The 17,270-nt window shown below is 49.3% G+C and overlaps 1 protein-coding gene across 5 annotated transcripts in view; it reads left to right on the top strand.

Moving 5' to 3' along the window:
- LOC111158684 (zinc finger DHHC-type containing 14) overlaps positions 1-17,270 on the top strand; it is a 269,562-nt gene that overhangs the window by 227,156 nt on the left and 25,136 nt on the right. For 3 of the 5 annotated variants that reach the window (XM_022520890.1, XM_022520888.1, XM_022520892.1), the window contains 4 exons: positions 1,957-2,094; positions 5,421-5,469; positions 14,726-14,828; positions 15,912-16,021. In XM_022520890.1, coding sequence (XP_022376598.1) covers positions 1,957-2,094; positions 5,421-5,469; positions 14,726-14,828; positions 15,912-16,021 — 400 coding nt within the window. Of the gene's footprint in view, positions 1-1,956; positions 2,095-5,420; positions 5,470-14,720; positions 14,829-15,911; positions 16,022-17,270 lie in introns of all 5 variants that reach the window. The other 2 variants (XM_022520891.1, XM_022520889.1) reach the window with 1 other exon arrangement.

The raw sequence follows: 17,270 nt of genomic DNA, 5'->3' as shown, positions 1-17,270 counted from the left end.
GTGGTTTGGGCACAGGAGTTAACTTTTCCAGCTGTGTGGGCTCGGCAGCCCACATTAACACAGGACGGGGACCGCCACCAGAGATCCCTTCCCCCAGGTGTCAGCTTCGCACAGGCCAGCAGCTCCTCACTAGGCCAGTGAGCTCTGAAATCTCTCTTCGGCTCCTCTGTTCACACTGGCTGTTTCTCCATAATGCACCTTGAGGGCTAGGATGGATATTACAGTTCCTTTACCACCACTGTCCCCGAATGTCCCTTGTGCCCTTTTCAAGAAGCAAGCTTGCAGGAGACATAAAATGGAAGATGAGTGATTTATGACAGGTGCCCAGAAAGAAAGGACACTCTGCCTTTCCCGGCTCTGGACTGGCTTACTTACACAGTCACACCTCCCATAAGCCTCTCTGCATGTTTTTAAAACATATAGGTATTTAAAATCTGAAAACTGGGTAGAAGATAAGCTTGGGAAAGACCCCAAGTAAAAAGCTAAGGCATCCCCTGCCCCCCAGTGTTCTCGGCCCCATGGGCGGCAGGCGGTCTAATCAGGGTGAGTGTGTTAGTAGGACACTCCGCATAGTCCTTCTGGAAGGAAGATCCACTGAGCGGCAGAGAAGAGAAGCACTTGGCTGTGACTTGCAAGGGGAGGGACAAATCACAATGGCATTACAGACTTTGTGTGAAACTCCTGCAGTGAGAAGATGTGAATTTGTCCGCGGGCTTCCGGGAAGACAGTGTTAGAGCACCCAGTGTCAACCCTCGGGCGTCCAGGGAGCACCAGGGCCAGCGTATGTGGGGGGCCTGGCCTCAGCTTCTGGCTCCACTGCTCCTGAGGGGTCTCCTCCCCTCTTTCTAGGACTCAGTTTGCTCCTCTAGAAAAGAGGGCAACGTCATTTTCCTCCCAGAAATGGCTCAAGGCCAGGGGTATCAAGGCATGTGACTTCTCTCGACAAACCACAAAACACCCTGTACTTTTAAAAATGCGCTCCCAGACATTAGGTAACCCCGCAACAAGCCTGTAAGAGCATCTTCCCTTTACAGGTAACTTAGCTGAGAATTGCGGACTAAAAAATCCAGTGTGTTACATTGGACGTGAAGATCACAGTTTGATTTTTAAAATACAGTTTTCCTACAACTATTGAAATAGTGGAGACATTCCTTGGGAAATGGTTGTTATGGGATGTGAGAACAAGAGGAGGACCCCTCTGTCCTGCCACCCCCGTGACCTCTGTCTGGCTACTCGCACGTACGCACATCCCCCGGTACACGCATGCGTGCATACAGACAAGACAGAAGACTGTTCTGTGAATCTCGGAGGCCTTTACAGAAGAGGGAAATCTTTTCTCATCATGATAAGAATTTGAGTTCCCATTCCTTCAAGTTACTGCTTGAGAGGAAGGTGTGTTCCTCGTTTTTTCAAAACAGCTTAGTTCTGTTGGAAGAATGATTCTGTTCTGGAAATATCTTCGTGTTAAGCATTTCCCTGAGTGGTGCATTTGGAAATATGCAGTTGGATGTGATTTTGTGATACGGTTGACCTTGACCAGCACAGGCCGGGACCGCGTGGGGCCAGTGATTCATGGGCAGTCCTCCATAAACACAGCGCAGTGCTGTGAATGTATTATCTTTTCCTTACAATTTTCTTCATAACATTTTCTTTGCTCTAGCTTACTTTAGTGCCAGAGTAGAGTATATAATAATATAACATGTAAAACGTGTGTTACCCGACTGTGTAAGTGATCGCTGAGGCTTCCAAGCAACAGAAGGCTGTCAGTAGTTCCATTTCAGGGGAGTCAGAGTTAGATGGGGTGTCCAGCTGTGCGGAGGCTGGCGCCCCAAACCCCGGCACCGTTCAAGGGTCGACGGTATTGTCAGAGTTCTGGGGGGCGGGGAGGGGCTTCCTCGAGTAAAAAGACATTCTATTAACTGATTTCCTTTTTTTTTTCTCTGCCTCTCATTTCAGAACGGTTTGATCACCACTGTCCCTGGGTAGGCAACTGTGTGGGGAAAAGAAACTACAGATTTTTTTATATGTTTATTTTATCTCTGTCTTTTCTGACAGTCTTTATATTTGCATTCGTTACCACCCACGTCATTCTTCGTAAGTATGCTGGCGAAACCAGATTATGTATGTGACTGTGTGCCTGCCTTTGGTTTTCTGATTCAATTTTGAGTTAGTATTTTGATCATTTCGGGCTCTTTCTTCTCTTTTCCCCTCTTCCTGTTCCTCTCCTCACTTCCAGCCTGCCCTTTCGTGTACTCCCCTTCCTCCCTCCCCGTTGTCCCTACCTCTCTGCCCTCCCTCTCCTTCCTCCCTCCCTGTCCTCCCTCTCTGTCACCCCCCCAACCTCTTTCTCTGCCCTTCTTCCTGCCCCTTGTTCCTTCTACTCCCATTCCTCATCCTTCCAGCCACAGCTACCAGATCACCCAGATTAAGCTCTCTTTTCACTTACAAGATTTTTTCCTTCATATGCTTGCCCCTGTTCCAATCTCAGTGACCTTACTTTCTCTTTGGCTCAGGGATCCCCTGGGAGACTCATTCCCACATTTTGCACAAAGGATAATGTGCTGTAATGATAAGCATCAAACAGTAGTTTTGTTTTGCTTTTAACATGATACTGGCTTATGTAAGAACAGTCCCCATCCTGAGAAAACAAGTCTAGGGAATGAAGACTGGGTATCCTTACACACACACACACACACACACACACACACTAAAGATACACAATCAAAAAGATTTCCAGTTATCTGCTGACCATTAGTAAATCCCTGGCATATGAAGGAAGCAACTTTATTAAAAATGAGATTGGGATATTAAGGATATTAATATGTATTTGCCTAGGCAAATGACATTTTTCATTTTCCATTCTGAAGGTCATAACTTTGAATTTCTTTTGACTTCTGGTTATCCACTTTCCAACAACAGGGAATGATGAGAAGGAAGGAAATTGGCTTTGAACTATAAACTTAAGCCCTTAAATTTCTGTTCCAGTGCCATTAGCAACATTAAAGTCGAGCAGTGCCTCTTGTCCACATTCCAGAAATGGAACCGCCCATTAGCAAATGCAGAGCTCCTTCTGCCCTGTTTCTGGGAGCATCTGAACATGGCCTCCCTTTCTCCCCATGGGGCAGTGCTGAAACCATAGATGGTGTGCTAAGGCTAGAGTCACTCTCTGCCTCTCTTTTAGTGGGGCGGGGGCCTAGGCCAAGGAGGCGGTATGGAGAATGCCACATGGATGTGTTGGTCAAATTCGGACATGAAGTAGAATCTCCCAAATTTTCATGGCATTTTAAAACTTAGGTCCCCTTCTTTGGGCTGAAATCCCTTCATGCCAGCGGGACTCAGGCTGGGAGTCTATGCTTGAGGGCCGAGACCCCGTGCGCTCCCGGGAAGGGGCTGACCATTTGTTAGAGGCTCTTTCCACACTCACCATGGCCCCCGCAGAGGCACCTTTTCCCTCTCATTTCGGAGTTGAAAAATGGCAAAAATGCAGCCGGGGTCCTCTCTGTATCTTAAGAGGCAAAAGAATCAGAAACGACTCAAGAAGAAATAAACACCTAGACCTCAGTGCATTTAGGACATTAAAAAATAGAATTTAAACTTGACATTTTTGGATCATCTTTAGCAACTTCAGAATGCTTTTCTATGTGTATTATCAGGACGTATTTATGACCTTGCCCCTGAGTTCTGGACACCAAGGGCCAGTTTTTGCTTGTACACCTGCACACGTGAGCTCTGGGAGCACACGCACACACACACTCACTGTGAAACTGGCCACTGCCCCCACAGTTGGGTGATGTACACTGCACTTTATCTCCCCTCAGGTTTTACTCACCCCAGACCCAACAAAATGGAGTTTGCTGTCATTTGTGCTTATATATCTTAATCCCATCAAAATAAAACAACAACAACAACAAAAAAAACAAAAAGCATTCAGAATTTATCTGCTTGCAAATTACCCGAATATGTTGAACAAAAGCAAATAAGGATTTTCCTCTCCTCTTGTTCTGCATCCCCCACAACCCACCCCCAAGCAACCCCACCTCCCCCCGACTTGGCTCGGCACTCAGTGCTCTCAGGAAGGGCAGGTTTTTACATGGCTCCCATGATCCCCCAATATTCTGAAAACATTGGCCAAGGCAGGACGCCGTTTGAGAGCATCTGGAGAACTGTCCCCTGAGTTCTCCCTGCCAGGTAACAGGCTCCGGGGGATGGGGAGGAGGGGGCTGGAGGCCATGACAGGAAGGGGAACCAGGGCGGAATCCTGTTGTAGCAGAGATTCTGAGGAAGCAGACGGCCAGACTTCCTCATTGAGAATGGAAAGTTTGGGAAAGCGGGCCAGTTTGGATTCAGTAGGGAAAGAGAATTCATTTCTTTCAGTGTCCTCATTTTGCTTCTCTAAGATCTGCCCCAGCCCACTTGCTGGATTTGCCCCCCTGGCCTCACAGAGATGGAAGCGACAGCCTTAAGCTTTCCTTATTCATCTTCCCACCTTTGGGCATCCTAGCGCCGGGCACATCTTTGTGCCTCAGTGGTGGCCAGTGGGGAAGCCAGCACAGAGGAAATGGGACCTTGGGGACAAATGCTTAGCCCTCCCATGGCCGGCCACAGTTCCCTCTTACACAGAGGGGTGCGGGACCCTGCCTCTCACTGCCCCGTGTGGCTGCAGCAGCACGGAACGCTGTGTCCATCCCACCTGTTCCTCTCGCTGCTGCTCCAGGCCGGATTACATTCCCCAAATACACAGCTTCACCCAGCACAGCAGGAACCACTCCGGGATGGGAGCGCCAAGCATTCCTCCTCTTGGGCTTTTGTGTTTAAAAACCATGACGACAACACGTAAAAGACAAAATGTTTCTCGTCAGATGCATCTTTCCTCAAGCCCCTAAAGAAAGTATTTTTTGCACCAGCAATTCACTCCTAAAGGGGTGAGTAATAAACTGCCACTTTATGAGCGATGTGTACTCCGGGTACAGATAAAGACATCTTTCAGACGCAGCCTAATTTATAGGATGTCCGAGGTCAACAGTTAACGAACTTTGGAAAAACAGTCTTTCATAAGAGAAGAGGAAAAAAATAACATCCAGTATTCTGTTTTCCTATTAAAATGAGGAAAACAAAGGAGTAATCAGAACTGTAATTTATGGGAAAGTATGCAGACATCCATCTGCTTTTATTGAAAAAATATCCTGCAGATGTTGGGCCTAATTATGAATCTGCCATTTTCTTGTTAAAGAACTTGAGTTGGATCCCGGTCCCGGATCAGCATCCTGGGAGCCGTAGCACAACAAAATGTAATTATTTAATTGATCTTTAGACACCTATTATTTTTATGTAGATGAGAGAACTTCCAACATGAGGGCTGTTTCTCTGGAGGTGAATGTTTGAATATTAAATTATACTAAATTTTGGTTTCATTTCCACAGGTTCACAGCAGACAGGATTCCTAAACGCACTTAAGGACAGTCCTGCAAGATATCCTTTGGGGTTGCCCTGGTTCCCACAATGCTAACGTGTTAAGTATTGGACTGACCTTCTACTCAACTACCTCTTCCTCTGTGCCTTCGCTTTTCTTCTCAGAAATCGTATTCTCTTTTGTTCTTCCAAAAAAACTATGTTCACGTGACAAGCAGTAGCGTCCGAAAGTTTGAACCTGGGCATGACTCGTTAGGCGTGTGTTAAGTTGAAGTGCTCTCGAACTGGAAAGCTAAGTGTAAATCCTTGCTCACTCCCGAAACATGCATTGATTTTTGTTAAATCAGGTTGGTGTGGGCAGGAGGGCTGGCAAGGTCCAGCGGACTTCATTTTGATGAGCAGGGGGTCCATGCGAAGTGTTTACAGACACCCTAGGTGGGTGGCCTGCTCGCTATGAGGTCACCAGATGGGAATCCTCAGACCCCCTTTATGGATTCCTTCTGGGAGTGCTGTTAGGCACACCTTCAAGCAGTCCGGATAACCTATATTATTCCCAGACTCAGAACACCTTTTCACAGTCTTGAATGGACTAACTGAAAGATGGTCAATCTCAAGACATTTGGATTGATCCCATCCTGCCAAGCAGTTTGTATGGGCACGTGCTTTTGTATTTTGAACTTCTTGAAAGAAAATGTTCACCCATGATGGGCTTGAATGGGCTCCTTGCCTCACCTGTCCCCCTAGATTTCCCATTCATTAGTATAGGGTTGGCGCCCTGGACCCACTGACCTGGCTCCATCTGGGACCGCCTCTTTTCCTTCTCCGTATAACCAAGTAGACTGCACTTGAACTTCTCATTTCTCCCAAAAGTCATCTTCATCTTGTGGTAGAGGATTCTTAAACAATGAATGAAGAAGTTTGCTAAGATGTATATATCATTTACATCATTTAGTTATTAAAATGAACCAGCTCGTGTCCCTGGGGGCGTGTGTGTTTTGTGTGTGTGTGTGTGTGTGTGTGTGTGTGTGTGTGTGTGTGGTGTTATTTAGGTATTTGAAAACAAATGTGGTCCTGTATATATTTTCGTTCTATAAAGTATCTCCATTTTGGTACTTTTGTATTTAAAGCACAGAATGTTGGTTACAAGTACAGAGTCTGTAGTCAGCTGATCTCCCAGAAAGGGGGCAGGGGCATATGGAAGATCTACAAAGCTGACTTGAAGAATACATTTTACAGGTACATCCTGTCTCCTATGAAGGACCTGGAGGCAAGAGTTAGCTAGGAGTTATCCAGAAGGAAAGGTGGTCCTGAGATCAAAATTGTTGATGTCTGTGGCCGCTAAGAACAGGTCCCACGGGAAGTGTCATTCTTTGTCCCTCTTCCCAGTGCTGTAAGCAGTGACACCCTCCACCATCATCTCCTCTGTGCCCTTCTATTTTCAAGACATGTTGCTTGGGTATATCTTACAGTCAAGACTTGTCTTGAAGAAGAGGCTTATCTGTCTTTCAGAAAATTGGTTACATCATGAAAACATGCCAGTCTCGTGAAGTTTTATAAATGCACCTGAGAACCAGAACCGAGGACTGGGCTGCAGCCAGATCACCTTCTGAAGCCTCGAGATGGTGGCAGCCTAAGCCACTGCCCCTCCTCTGTCCCTGGCACCTGTGATTTCTCTGACAGCGTGTGCCTATATGGATGCCTGTGGAGCTTTCCAGACAATGAACAAGCATCCGTGATGGGGACTCTTCTCCATGGGGAGGGGAGGAGAAAGCCTGACCTGGGACCTGGGGGATCTCAGCTGCTCCAATCCCTGGGGACAGCAGACTCCCTCCTGCTCCCTGGGGCTCACCTCCTACTCCCTTTGGGCACAGCTGTCCCCCTGGAGCAGAGCACACGCACTCCTTGTGCGTGGTTGGTCTGTTGTTGATGGGTCTTCCTGATATCTGTTACAGACCTCCCGACGCATGGATCTTATCATATCCCAAGGAAGGACCAAAGAGCGAGGTCTAGATTCCTGCTTACCCTCACAGTTATGAGGTTTAAGGTTATTTCTTTCAACCCTTTTGTGTCTCAAAATTTGTTGACCTGCTAGAGTTAGCCATTCCATATTTGACATGCTGTGGTGACAAAGTCAGTTATACGAAATATAAGTGAGGACACGCAGCACCAGAATATTGTTTATGTGCGTGACAGGAGTGATTTCAAAGAAGCATCTTTTGTGGCAAGATGTCCAACGGACGGTCTCTTCCAGAACCTTCTTTTAGAGCACACATGTCTGCTCATTCTCATGATTTGGCTGTGCTCTTGTGTATAATCAAGAGCATTGCGTTCCTCGGAAAGGGAAGCAGACAGATGCTGCTGGTGGAACGAGCGGCCCGCTGACTTTGCAGGAGAAACCGTCCGCACGGAAAGGAGAGGAGAGAGAGAAATGCTTTTGTCAGGTTCAGAGCAAATTTCAGCTTGTTTCCCTCCAAATAACATTCTCGGGTAGAAGTAAAGAGTCTTTGCTATGGCCCAGATTTTGAAAACACGCAGGCATCTCAGTCACTGCCTTTCCAGATGCTGTTGCCAGGTCTAGGGGCTGAGGTATGTCCCTTCTTGTGTGTCACCCGGACATGTCCCCCACGTCAGGAGCTCGGCAGCCACCTGGCCCAGTGGGAGCCCGTGGCGGCCACCGCCTGCCTGTGATTGTGGGACCCCAGCATGCGCCTGCTGTATTTTGGAGACTTCAAGCAACATAAAGTCATTGCTGTGCCGTTCTGTAGGTCAGAAGGCCGCAGGCTTGGCTCATTTCTGCTCTGGGTCCCACAGCGCTGAAATCAAGGCATCACCACCCTCGACTCTCATCCGGAAGCTCCGGGGGAGAACCCTTTCTTGGGCTCATTCGGGTGCTTGACCATGTCTGTGGGATGTAGGACAAAGGCCCCTTTCTCCGTTTTCAGACTCAGGACTTCCTTACTCTTCAGAGAGAGCAGCAGCGGGTCGGGTCCCTCCCACACTTTGAAGCTCTCCCGCCCGTCCTCCGCCCACCTCTCCCACCTCAGCCAGGAAGGCTCTCCGCTTTTGAAGCACAGCCGCAACCTGAGAATTCAGGATGATCTGCCCATCTCAAGGTCTGTGACCTTCTGTCTGTCTGATGCTCTCCCAGAGGACATCGGGGACCAAGAGCAGGCCCCCAGGGGAACATGACAGCACAGCAGCCCAGCAGGGACAAGACGGGCAGGGAGATGACAGGAGATGACAGCAGTCCCAGCCTGCATCTTCTTTACTCTTTTGGAAACAGTGGAGAATTTCAGGAACATCAGACTTGCCCATGCTAAGAAGTGAGGTGCTGGGTTTTTAGTTACAAAGAGCATAAATGGTTGTATGTACCATTGAATACCGACCCCCCCCCCGCCCCCGTCGGTTTGACTCCCGCCAGGTTCTCAGTGCTGACGGGTCTTCTCAGTTTTAAATACCTCCTTTGGAGAAGAATCCCTCCTTCTATAGTCTACTGAGGAGCAGAACCTAAACGATGACACCCCTCGCCCCGGGAACCACCGTTTGAGACTAGAAATACCTTCAGGATCCTCTGTAGTTCCTTGCATGAAATACAGAAGGAGGAAGAAGTCAGGAGCCTGCGGTGACAATGCTCAAACCTCACAGGAAATGGGGCCCATCACATGGTGCCTGGGGAGCCACATGGCCACTCCCCGGGCTCCCAAGCTTCGAGTTTCGGCGAGGTGGAACCCCACAGGGACAGGACCCCAGGGCGGGCGGTGTCATTTGAGGAGGAGCCAGAGAAGGGAAGCCCTGTGATCAACGGTCGTTGCAATGAAACAGCATTAACATCCAATTAAAAGGATTACAGTCATTTTTAATCATGACTTATTGTTCGGCACTCCCAAATGAAGAGTTTCCAGTGGTTGCTAAATCAAATGGTAATTGATTGTACGTGGGTGGAGGCTTCTGACAGAAAGCCTTTTTATCCCCAGTTTGCATTCATTTCAAGGCGCAATGTCTGAAAGGCACCGGTGGCCTAATGGACATGGTTCTGTCTGAATGGAATGTGGTAGAAGTCTGCTCAGTGCCCCCAGGAAGGAGGGACACCGTACTGCCCATTGCAAAATTAATGAAGGCAGCACAAGCCTTTGCTAAACTCAGCTTTTAGGACAGACCCTTCTGTCCCGATATCTGTGGATCCTCAGAGGGACCCCAGAAAATCGGTAGGACAGGCGCCCTGAGGTCCCTTACAGCTGAGTCAGCACTGAAGGGTCATGTGACCCTAATTTCTGCTCAACAGTGTTGCCAGAACTAGGGGCCGGATCTCCTCGCCGCCAGTCCCTCTCTCTGCGCAGGGAGTGGAGATGCTTTCCCAGTGCCCTTGACCAGTCTGACTGGGGGAGTCCCGTGAAGAAGCAACATCAGATTACATCTCATGAGGGCACAGAGTGGGGGAGGATGGTGTTGGGTTTCTTAAATCGCTCAAGTACTACAAGAACATACTCTCATCGTAAAAGATTTCAAATGGTCAGAAACACAAGGGTTAAAAAAGGAGCACTGCTCTTGACCTTGTCGGTGTTTGTGGGTCTTTCCAGATGGTATTCTAGGAGTCCATACACATACCAATGAGCCATTGCAGGGACAGTATCTGCCACGCGAATCACCGGGATGTGAAGGGCCTGCACCCCCGACGCAGGGTGGCACTCGGGTGACGGTTGGCAAGAGCTGCGTTTTCCCGTCTCTGTCTAAGGACTATAGGGTCATCCAGTAGGTGTGGAAAACATGCTGACAGATTCCTGACCCCAAATATCCACAAGCATCCAATGCTGACGTAGACGCTGAGTCTAGAGAAGAGAGGGCAGCTTCGCCGAAGGCCGGCTTCCACAGAAACCCTTCCTGGGAGGGCGCGCTGCCGAGTTTACTGTGATTTTTAAGGGGAAAAAAAAAAGATGACCAAGAACATTTGTTTCTTACATTTTAAACATCAGAACCCACAACAGAGACCTGAAGTGGATTAAAATTCGTGAGGGCTGTGGCTGCAGAGAGAAGTGCCCCTCAGCCCCATAGGCCGCCCAGAGCCTGGGTCACCCAGTGCTCAGGAAGGAAAGTGCCCGAGCTAGAGCCTGGACTCGGCATTCCCCGGCCACTCTGGAACCCAGAGGATTTAGGTCAATGAGGAAACGGACATGAAACACAGACTTTTTAAAAATAAACTGTTACCCGGATTTGGCACTGGGCAAAAAATACCATCGCCTTCCTGATTGGCGGAAACTGGAAAGATGGCTGGCGACATGCTAAGGAAGACAAAGACTGTGGGACAGATGGGTCAGGTTCCAGATCACAGGTGGCCTTGCTGCTGTAAGTGGGAGCCTGTCCTGGGACATTGCCATCTCATGGGGCCTTGGGAAGGGTTCTTTCTGTCCTAGAAGTCTGGAGACCAAGTTCTAGTTCTGTTCTACCGTGAACTGCTGTGTGAGCTGCTAAAAGTGGCTTGACCCCTCTGGGCCTCAGCTTCCTAGCTGTAAAATTAAGGGATTAAAATAAATCAGGACCTCTTAACTTGCGGTCTGTGTGTATCTGTGGAGAGGTATCAGGGGAGTTTCCAAAACTCCTGAAATTATAAGGGGAAGAAAAAGCGTGTGTGCATATTTTTATGAGAAAAGAGTGGGGACCCAGGAAGATTAAAAATCTTTGGTTCATGATCTCTCGCCTTCTGTGATTTTCCAGATACTGAGATGCCCTCGCCAGGCTGTCCAACACCCTGCCCACATGTCTACAAGGGACTCTCGCGTTGCTTACCTCTCATGGGCAGACAGACCCCTACTTCCGTTGAGCAGGGAGGGAATCCCTCCCCACCTCTGCTGTCCTCAGTGCAGGGCTGGCTGCACACACAGAAAGGCACGGAGCCGGTGCTTCTGGGATGGCGCGGGAACCCAGTGGGCGGGTGTCTGCCCATCAGCATTTTCCAGGCTTTTGCATTCCCACAGTCATCTAGTGATTACCTCGATGTGCACTATCCTGGGCTAGAAGCTACGGAGAATAGAATGCCAATGCCCCTCCACCCCCGACCACACAAGGGGCTCCCTGTCTTACTGGAGGCCACAGGGAGACAGAGGCTGGCTGTGGTAACTGCTGTAATTTGGAGCCATCTCTGAGGCAGTAAACATCCAGCTCTTATTAAATTAGGTCTCAGTGGAATTGGCATGTTTTTTCCCCTCATTTCCCCTTTTAAAATTCTCAGTAAATAGGTTTGATACATTTAAGAGAAATTTTTTTAAAGATTTTATTTATTTATTCATGAGAAGCAGAGGAAAGGGGAGAAGCAGGCTCCCCACAGAGCAGGGAGCCTGATGCGGAACTCGATCCCAGGACCCTGGGATCATGACCTGAGCCAAAGGCAGATGCTTAACCGACTGAGCCATCCAGACACCCAAGAGAAATTAATACTGATCTTATCAAGGCATAGGTATTTTCACCATCTGGCTATCGAGTCAGTAAGAAGATGTGTTCAATTATTTGTCCCCCTGCCTGAAAGTGAAGTTGAAGGGGAGTGGTCTACTTAGGCGGCCATAGGGTCACAAATCCGTGACACAGAGTGTCCCCGTCTCCCCAATGGGATGCGGTCAGCCTAGAGCCATCAGGGCCTCCACAGGAATAGGAAAGGACCCAGCCCACGGCTTTTCTGTCCTAGTGGCCCAGCCACACATCCAGGAGTCCATTCCCAGGTCTACTATTTCTCAAGCAAAGTACTGAACTTCTCCCTGCCTCAGTTTCCCTATTGGGTAATTGGGAATCCCACTTCTCACCAAGTCACTGACTGAGCATCAAGTGAGTTCACCCATGTGAAGCCTCTGGAGTGCCACCTGCCACGTAGCCAGAAACACCAGCCACAAGTTGTTATGAACGGCGGTGACGGCTCCTTACGACACACGGTGGGGGGCGTCCGCCCGGGGGGGCTAGCGCGGGGGCTGCATCTTGCGTCCTGCCTTGTCTTCTTGTCATTCTGACCCAGCTCTGAGCTAACCATGCAGTCTGCTATTTATAAAACGTCTCTAAAGCTCATGAGATACTAATACAAAAAACTGCAAGCTTATTTTTGGAGCTGTAAGCCTTGAATGTTACATGTCCGCTGGTAACAATGCCTCCTCCGAGTGGTCGTGTTAAGTGCCGCTGCAATGGGGCAGCAGCCAGAAGCTGGGCCGAAGCCACTTGAAATGCTGTGATCCTCCTGCACGGACATGCCTGTTTTTAGATGGTTCATGCATTAGCATTTGTGTCTGTTCCAACGCCACCATCTTCTACCCAACTGCAAACTTTTGGCGACACCGAAGTGTTCCTGAGACAGAAGTTTGGCTCTTCATGTATGATTCAGCAAATAAGTCTTTTGCCTTCATTCTGTATTCTCTTCTTTACCCTGACCATTGCTTGTTTCCGTGTCATGGGTCCCCTCCTCTCTGATCTTTCTAGCTCTTACCTTTTCTTCCAGTTGTGCAAATTCATTGCCAGGGTCACCTGCCTTAATGCAACCCACTTTTCCTTGACTCAGCCTTCCCGCTGCTTACGTCCATCATTTTCCCTGGGCTCCGCTTCACCTCTGCCTTTAGACCCCACGGGGTTTCTTGCCCCGTCTGTCCCGGGAGCGGGGGTAGGGATGGTCGGAGGAGGGGCATCTGTGAGTCCCCACCTATGAGAAGGCAGCTGAGAATGAGACCATCTTTGCTACAAGGGCCACCATCCGTGTGTCCCCAGGTGCACCCGAAGCCTCCCCTCATCACCAGTTGCCCCATCTGGACAACCCTGGGAGAAATGAAAAGGGGGTGCCCAGGCTGGTGGTCCCCCTGGGATGGGGTCTCCTTCTCTGCATCTCTCTCTTGCCCCCACCGATCCTCCCTACATGTCCATACCTACCTGCTTTTCCAAAGTGGTGCCTTAGTTTCCCTTCTCAAAAGATGTAGCTACTCCTCACTTCTGTCCCCCTCCTGCCTGCCTCCGTGAGGAGCGGACAAGGCCCGCTGGGAGCCCCGTATGTTGGCATCTGGAAGACTGGGTACCTGGGGCTGTTTTCCTCTTAGCTAGCTGGCAGAAGAACATTCTTCTCCTCTTCATGTGTCCATCTAACATCAGAGTAAGTGTTTTTCTGAGTGCTTGCGGTTTCTAGAAGTTCAAACCTTCGAAGAGTGAAGCATAGCTCTCCGTCGCCCAGAGCACAGCCCATGTTTCATCCTGGTGCCGAAAGGCAGTCAGGCAAGGAGCCTGTTGGCTTCTCCTGTTTCGCATGCCACCCCGCGTGCCGGACCATGGTATTTGTTAATAATGACATGGCAGAGTCTGACACCACACTGAATACCGTGTTCATTTCTCTGGCCGAAAGATCAATTATTTCCAATCCTGAAAAAAAAAAAATCAATGGTGGTCTATTACAGCATGCTCTATGGCTTCTGTCCTTGGGAGCATAAAGAAAGCACGGGAATTTGCTCTTTCCAAGCCTGGTGTGACTTATCGATGGGGGATGCATGGTGTGTATTTCAACTCCCAGACCTAGGATGGATATTTTTGTTTTTCCCTGTGAAACATCTATATCTTGTAAATAGAATTTCATGAACATTTGTGGGACAGAAGAATTCTCTAGTCCTTTCAAAGTGCCACACTCTAGGTTGATTTATGTCAGCTGTTGAGGGACACCACACTTTCCTCTGGCTATGGCACATCTTGTGGAATTCTGGACTCCCCCTCCCTCAATGTCTGGTGAGCATCCGCACTTCCTAGTCGCCTGTCGACTAGCTGAAAATGTCCCCATGTGTCAGCATGGGTTAAGGGGCTGGAAAGAAGTCCCCTTACTTAGAAATACCCCTCCACCGATGCCACTCTGAGAAAAGGCCCCCTGGCTCAGAAACCCACTCATAGGTGGGGGCGGGCAGCCACTGTTGGGTGAAGGGACCGTCAGGGAGAGAGAAAGCATGCCGAGAAGGCCTGCCCAGGCTTACAGGCACCAGTGTCCAGACCTGTGCCCAACTGTCAATTGTTGCTTTGTGACAATTCACTCCTACCCTTGACACCAGACTGGGGGAGAGAGAACTGTTGATGAGACAGCTCAGGGAGCCCACTGATGGTTCACTGAGCATGAGCGAGGTGAGGTTAGAAGAGAAGGGGACACGTTGCCAGCCTGAAGGACACCGCTCTGACTAGGGATGGCCCTGATGCGAAGCAAGACAAGCTCAAAGGCCTTAGGGAGTGTCTGTGAGTGTTTCCTGTCCAAACCTCATGTCATCCCGGCTCCTTGGGCACCCTGAGAGTCCCCCTGCCTTCCCCGTTCTGCTCCTTGACTCCAGGCCACTGTGCTGGAGGCCGTGGTGTGCTTCTTCTCGGTCTGGTCTATCGTCGGCCTCTCGGGTTTCCACACGTACCTGATCAGCTCCAACCAGACGACGAATGAAGACGTAAGTTCTCGGCGGGCTGCGGTGCTGGGTGTGGGCGTCTGTGTCCAGAGGCAGAGAGGGAAAGGAGACAAGAGCTTGGGGGCCAAGGCCTTCTGCATATCCTAGTCCAGATGTGAGCCTCTGAGAGCGAAAAATGTGTCGTGGAAGCATCTTCATACGTCGGCCTCCACGATTCCCAGCTGGGGATCTCCAAATTGTCCTACTTTCTGACCACATCAGTCAGATTCTGAGGTCGGCTAAGGGACACCCAATTCCAGATACTGAGGGAAGAGATTCTCTTCCTTTTCAGTAGTTTTGTGAGCAACCTGTCACACGTCCCCTGAAGGGACACCATGGCCAGCTGACATCTCGGGGTGAACGAATGAATCCACCTCTCAGGTTTACCACATGAGCGTTGCATTTCTGGAGGAGACCACCCTGACCCAGAGTTTCACTTTCTGTCCAGGATTGCCTGTGTGTACTTAATGAGGCCAGAGAGGAGGTATAAAAAGAGAAATCCCGATGTTGGCAAGGCTCCTCACAGCCTGGTCCTCTCTGCTCTGAATATTTAGCTTCTGACAGTCTCTGTCAGTACCATGATTAACTACCTCAGATTCGGTCAGATCTCCTTAAAGGCTGGAGAGATACGTGAGTTAAGAGAATATTAACAGTTACTTGTATTTGGTAGCTGTGGATATTCGCATCTGTGAGATTATTTGGGCAACACTGTGAGGCCAGATTCAGTCAGGCTGTAAGTTGGCGGGGAGCCGTGTTAACCGTCGGCCACCATTCATTTAACTACTGTTGAGCTCGCCAACTGTGGGTCTGAAAAACCCTCCACAGGCTTATGTGAGCTGACCTTCTGGAGCCATGTAATAGAAACGAGATTATTGTCCCCAAAGAATGTTACTTTCTCTCTAATGTGACCCAGGTTTGGTTCACATTAGAGAGAAAAAAACATTTGCCTGTTTTTCTGGAGAAAGTGTCTCGGTTTCTCCTGGCAAAGAAATGAGTAAAGATGACTTCGCATTCTTTATGGCCTTCCTCCAATCCAGTTTCCCTCAGCTGTGGCATTGGTGTTAATTGTGTCCCTTTTTCTTTCAGATTAAAGGATCTTGGTCAAATAAAAGAGGCAAAGAAAATTACAATCCCTACAGCTACGGGAACATCTTCACCAATTGCTGTGTTGCCCTGTGCGGGCCCATCTCTCCAAGGTGAGATTCGGAAAGCATCAGGCGCTTTAGCGGACTTCGGAAAAGCCGACAACTTAGGTGTGGCAGCGCAGGCCTTGTGAGGTAGAGAGCCAGCCACAAAACCCGCTGTTAGATTCGATCGCACCCTCTGGGTGACCGCCAGGCCAATGGTCAGCTTTGTGCCACGGAGACGTGGCCTTGGTGCTGCTTATGGTGCTGTTCCTGCCGTCTTTTTGGTTCTTTCACTGAATTTTTGTCAAGGATGAGGAAAATGGAGAAACTGAGGCATGTGACTCCCATTCATTAATTGTGGAGTCATCTTGAGCATCCATGCTGAAGAGAGAGTGGTGGTTAGCCAAGTAGGGGGTCCAGGACCCAATGGAGGAAGCAGTTAGGAAAGCTGTAGAAATGGGTGCTGAGAGCTGAGTTTCCATGGTGGTGGTAACGCGCCAGCACTGTGATGGCAGCGGCTGACACTCACGAGCAGTGTTCGATCTGCTCTAAGTGCTTTATGTGTGTCGGCTTTTAAAGATTTCATTTATTTAGAGAGAGAGCCCGTGCACCCGAGTGGGGGGAGGGGTAGAGGGAGAGAGAGTCTCAAGCAGACTCGGCACTGAGTGTGGAGCCCTACGCAGGGCTCGATCTCACAATCCGGAGATCACGACCTGAGCCAAAATCAAGAGTCTGCTGCCCAACCAACTGAGCCAGCCGCTCAGGCGTCCCTATATGTATCAGCTTTTAAAACCTCACTCTGTACCTAAGAGGTAGGCACTATTCTATCCCATTTTGTGGATGAGGAAACTGGCCCAGAGAGGTTCCAACATGCGCCCACGTTTGCCGAGCTAGTAAATGCCACCTGGTCAGGACCCAAATCCAGGCTCTGGCATCAGAACGAGTGTGAATGAAGGATGTACGTGCTGCCCCCCCCACCCCCTGGGGAAGCTACCCAAGTTACAAAATGCAGTCAGCTCCTCATTTTTTGTGAGTCGACTGTCAGGTAGAGCATTTCCAACAGAGTCATCAAATAATCATCCAATGTATTTATTAAGCACGTATTCCGAGTCTCTAGAATGAGTTTCCAAAACATGCTACTTCCTCCCTTTTGGCTTCTAAATGCATAAATGCACTGCACGAGAGCCCCGGGATGGTCTCTGAGGTGGCCCCACTCTGTGCTTGGACCTCCGTGGCCAGTCATGGCCAATGTGTGCTCGTGGAAGGCAAACTCGATTTTATCATCAGGCTCACTGAAATATCATTAGGGCAGTAAGAG

The sequence above is a fragment of the Enhydra lutris genome, unplaced genomic scaffold, assembly GCF_002288905.1.
Source record: "Enhydra lutris kenyoni isolate GAN:26980312 unplaced genomic scaffold, ASM228890v2 scaffoldscaffold62, whole genome shotgun sequence".
Taxonomy (NCBI): Eukaryota; Metazoa; Chordata; class Mammalia; order Carnivora; family Mustelidae; genus Enhydra; species Enhydra lutris.
The sequence above is the reverse complement of the archived record's forward strand: the minus strand, read 5'-3'. Positions and strand labels throughout refer to the sequence as shown.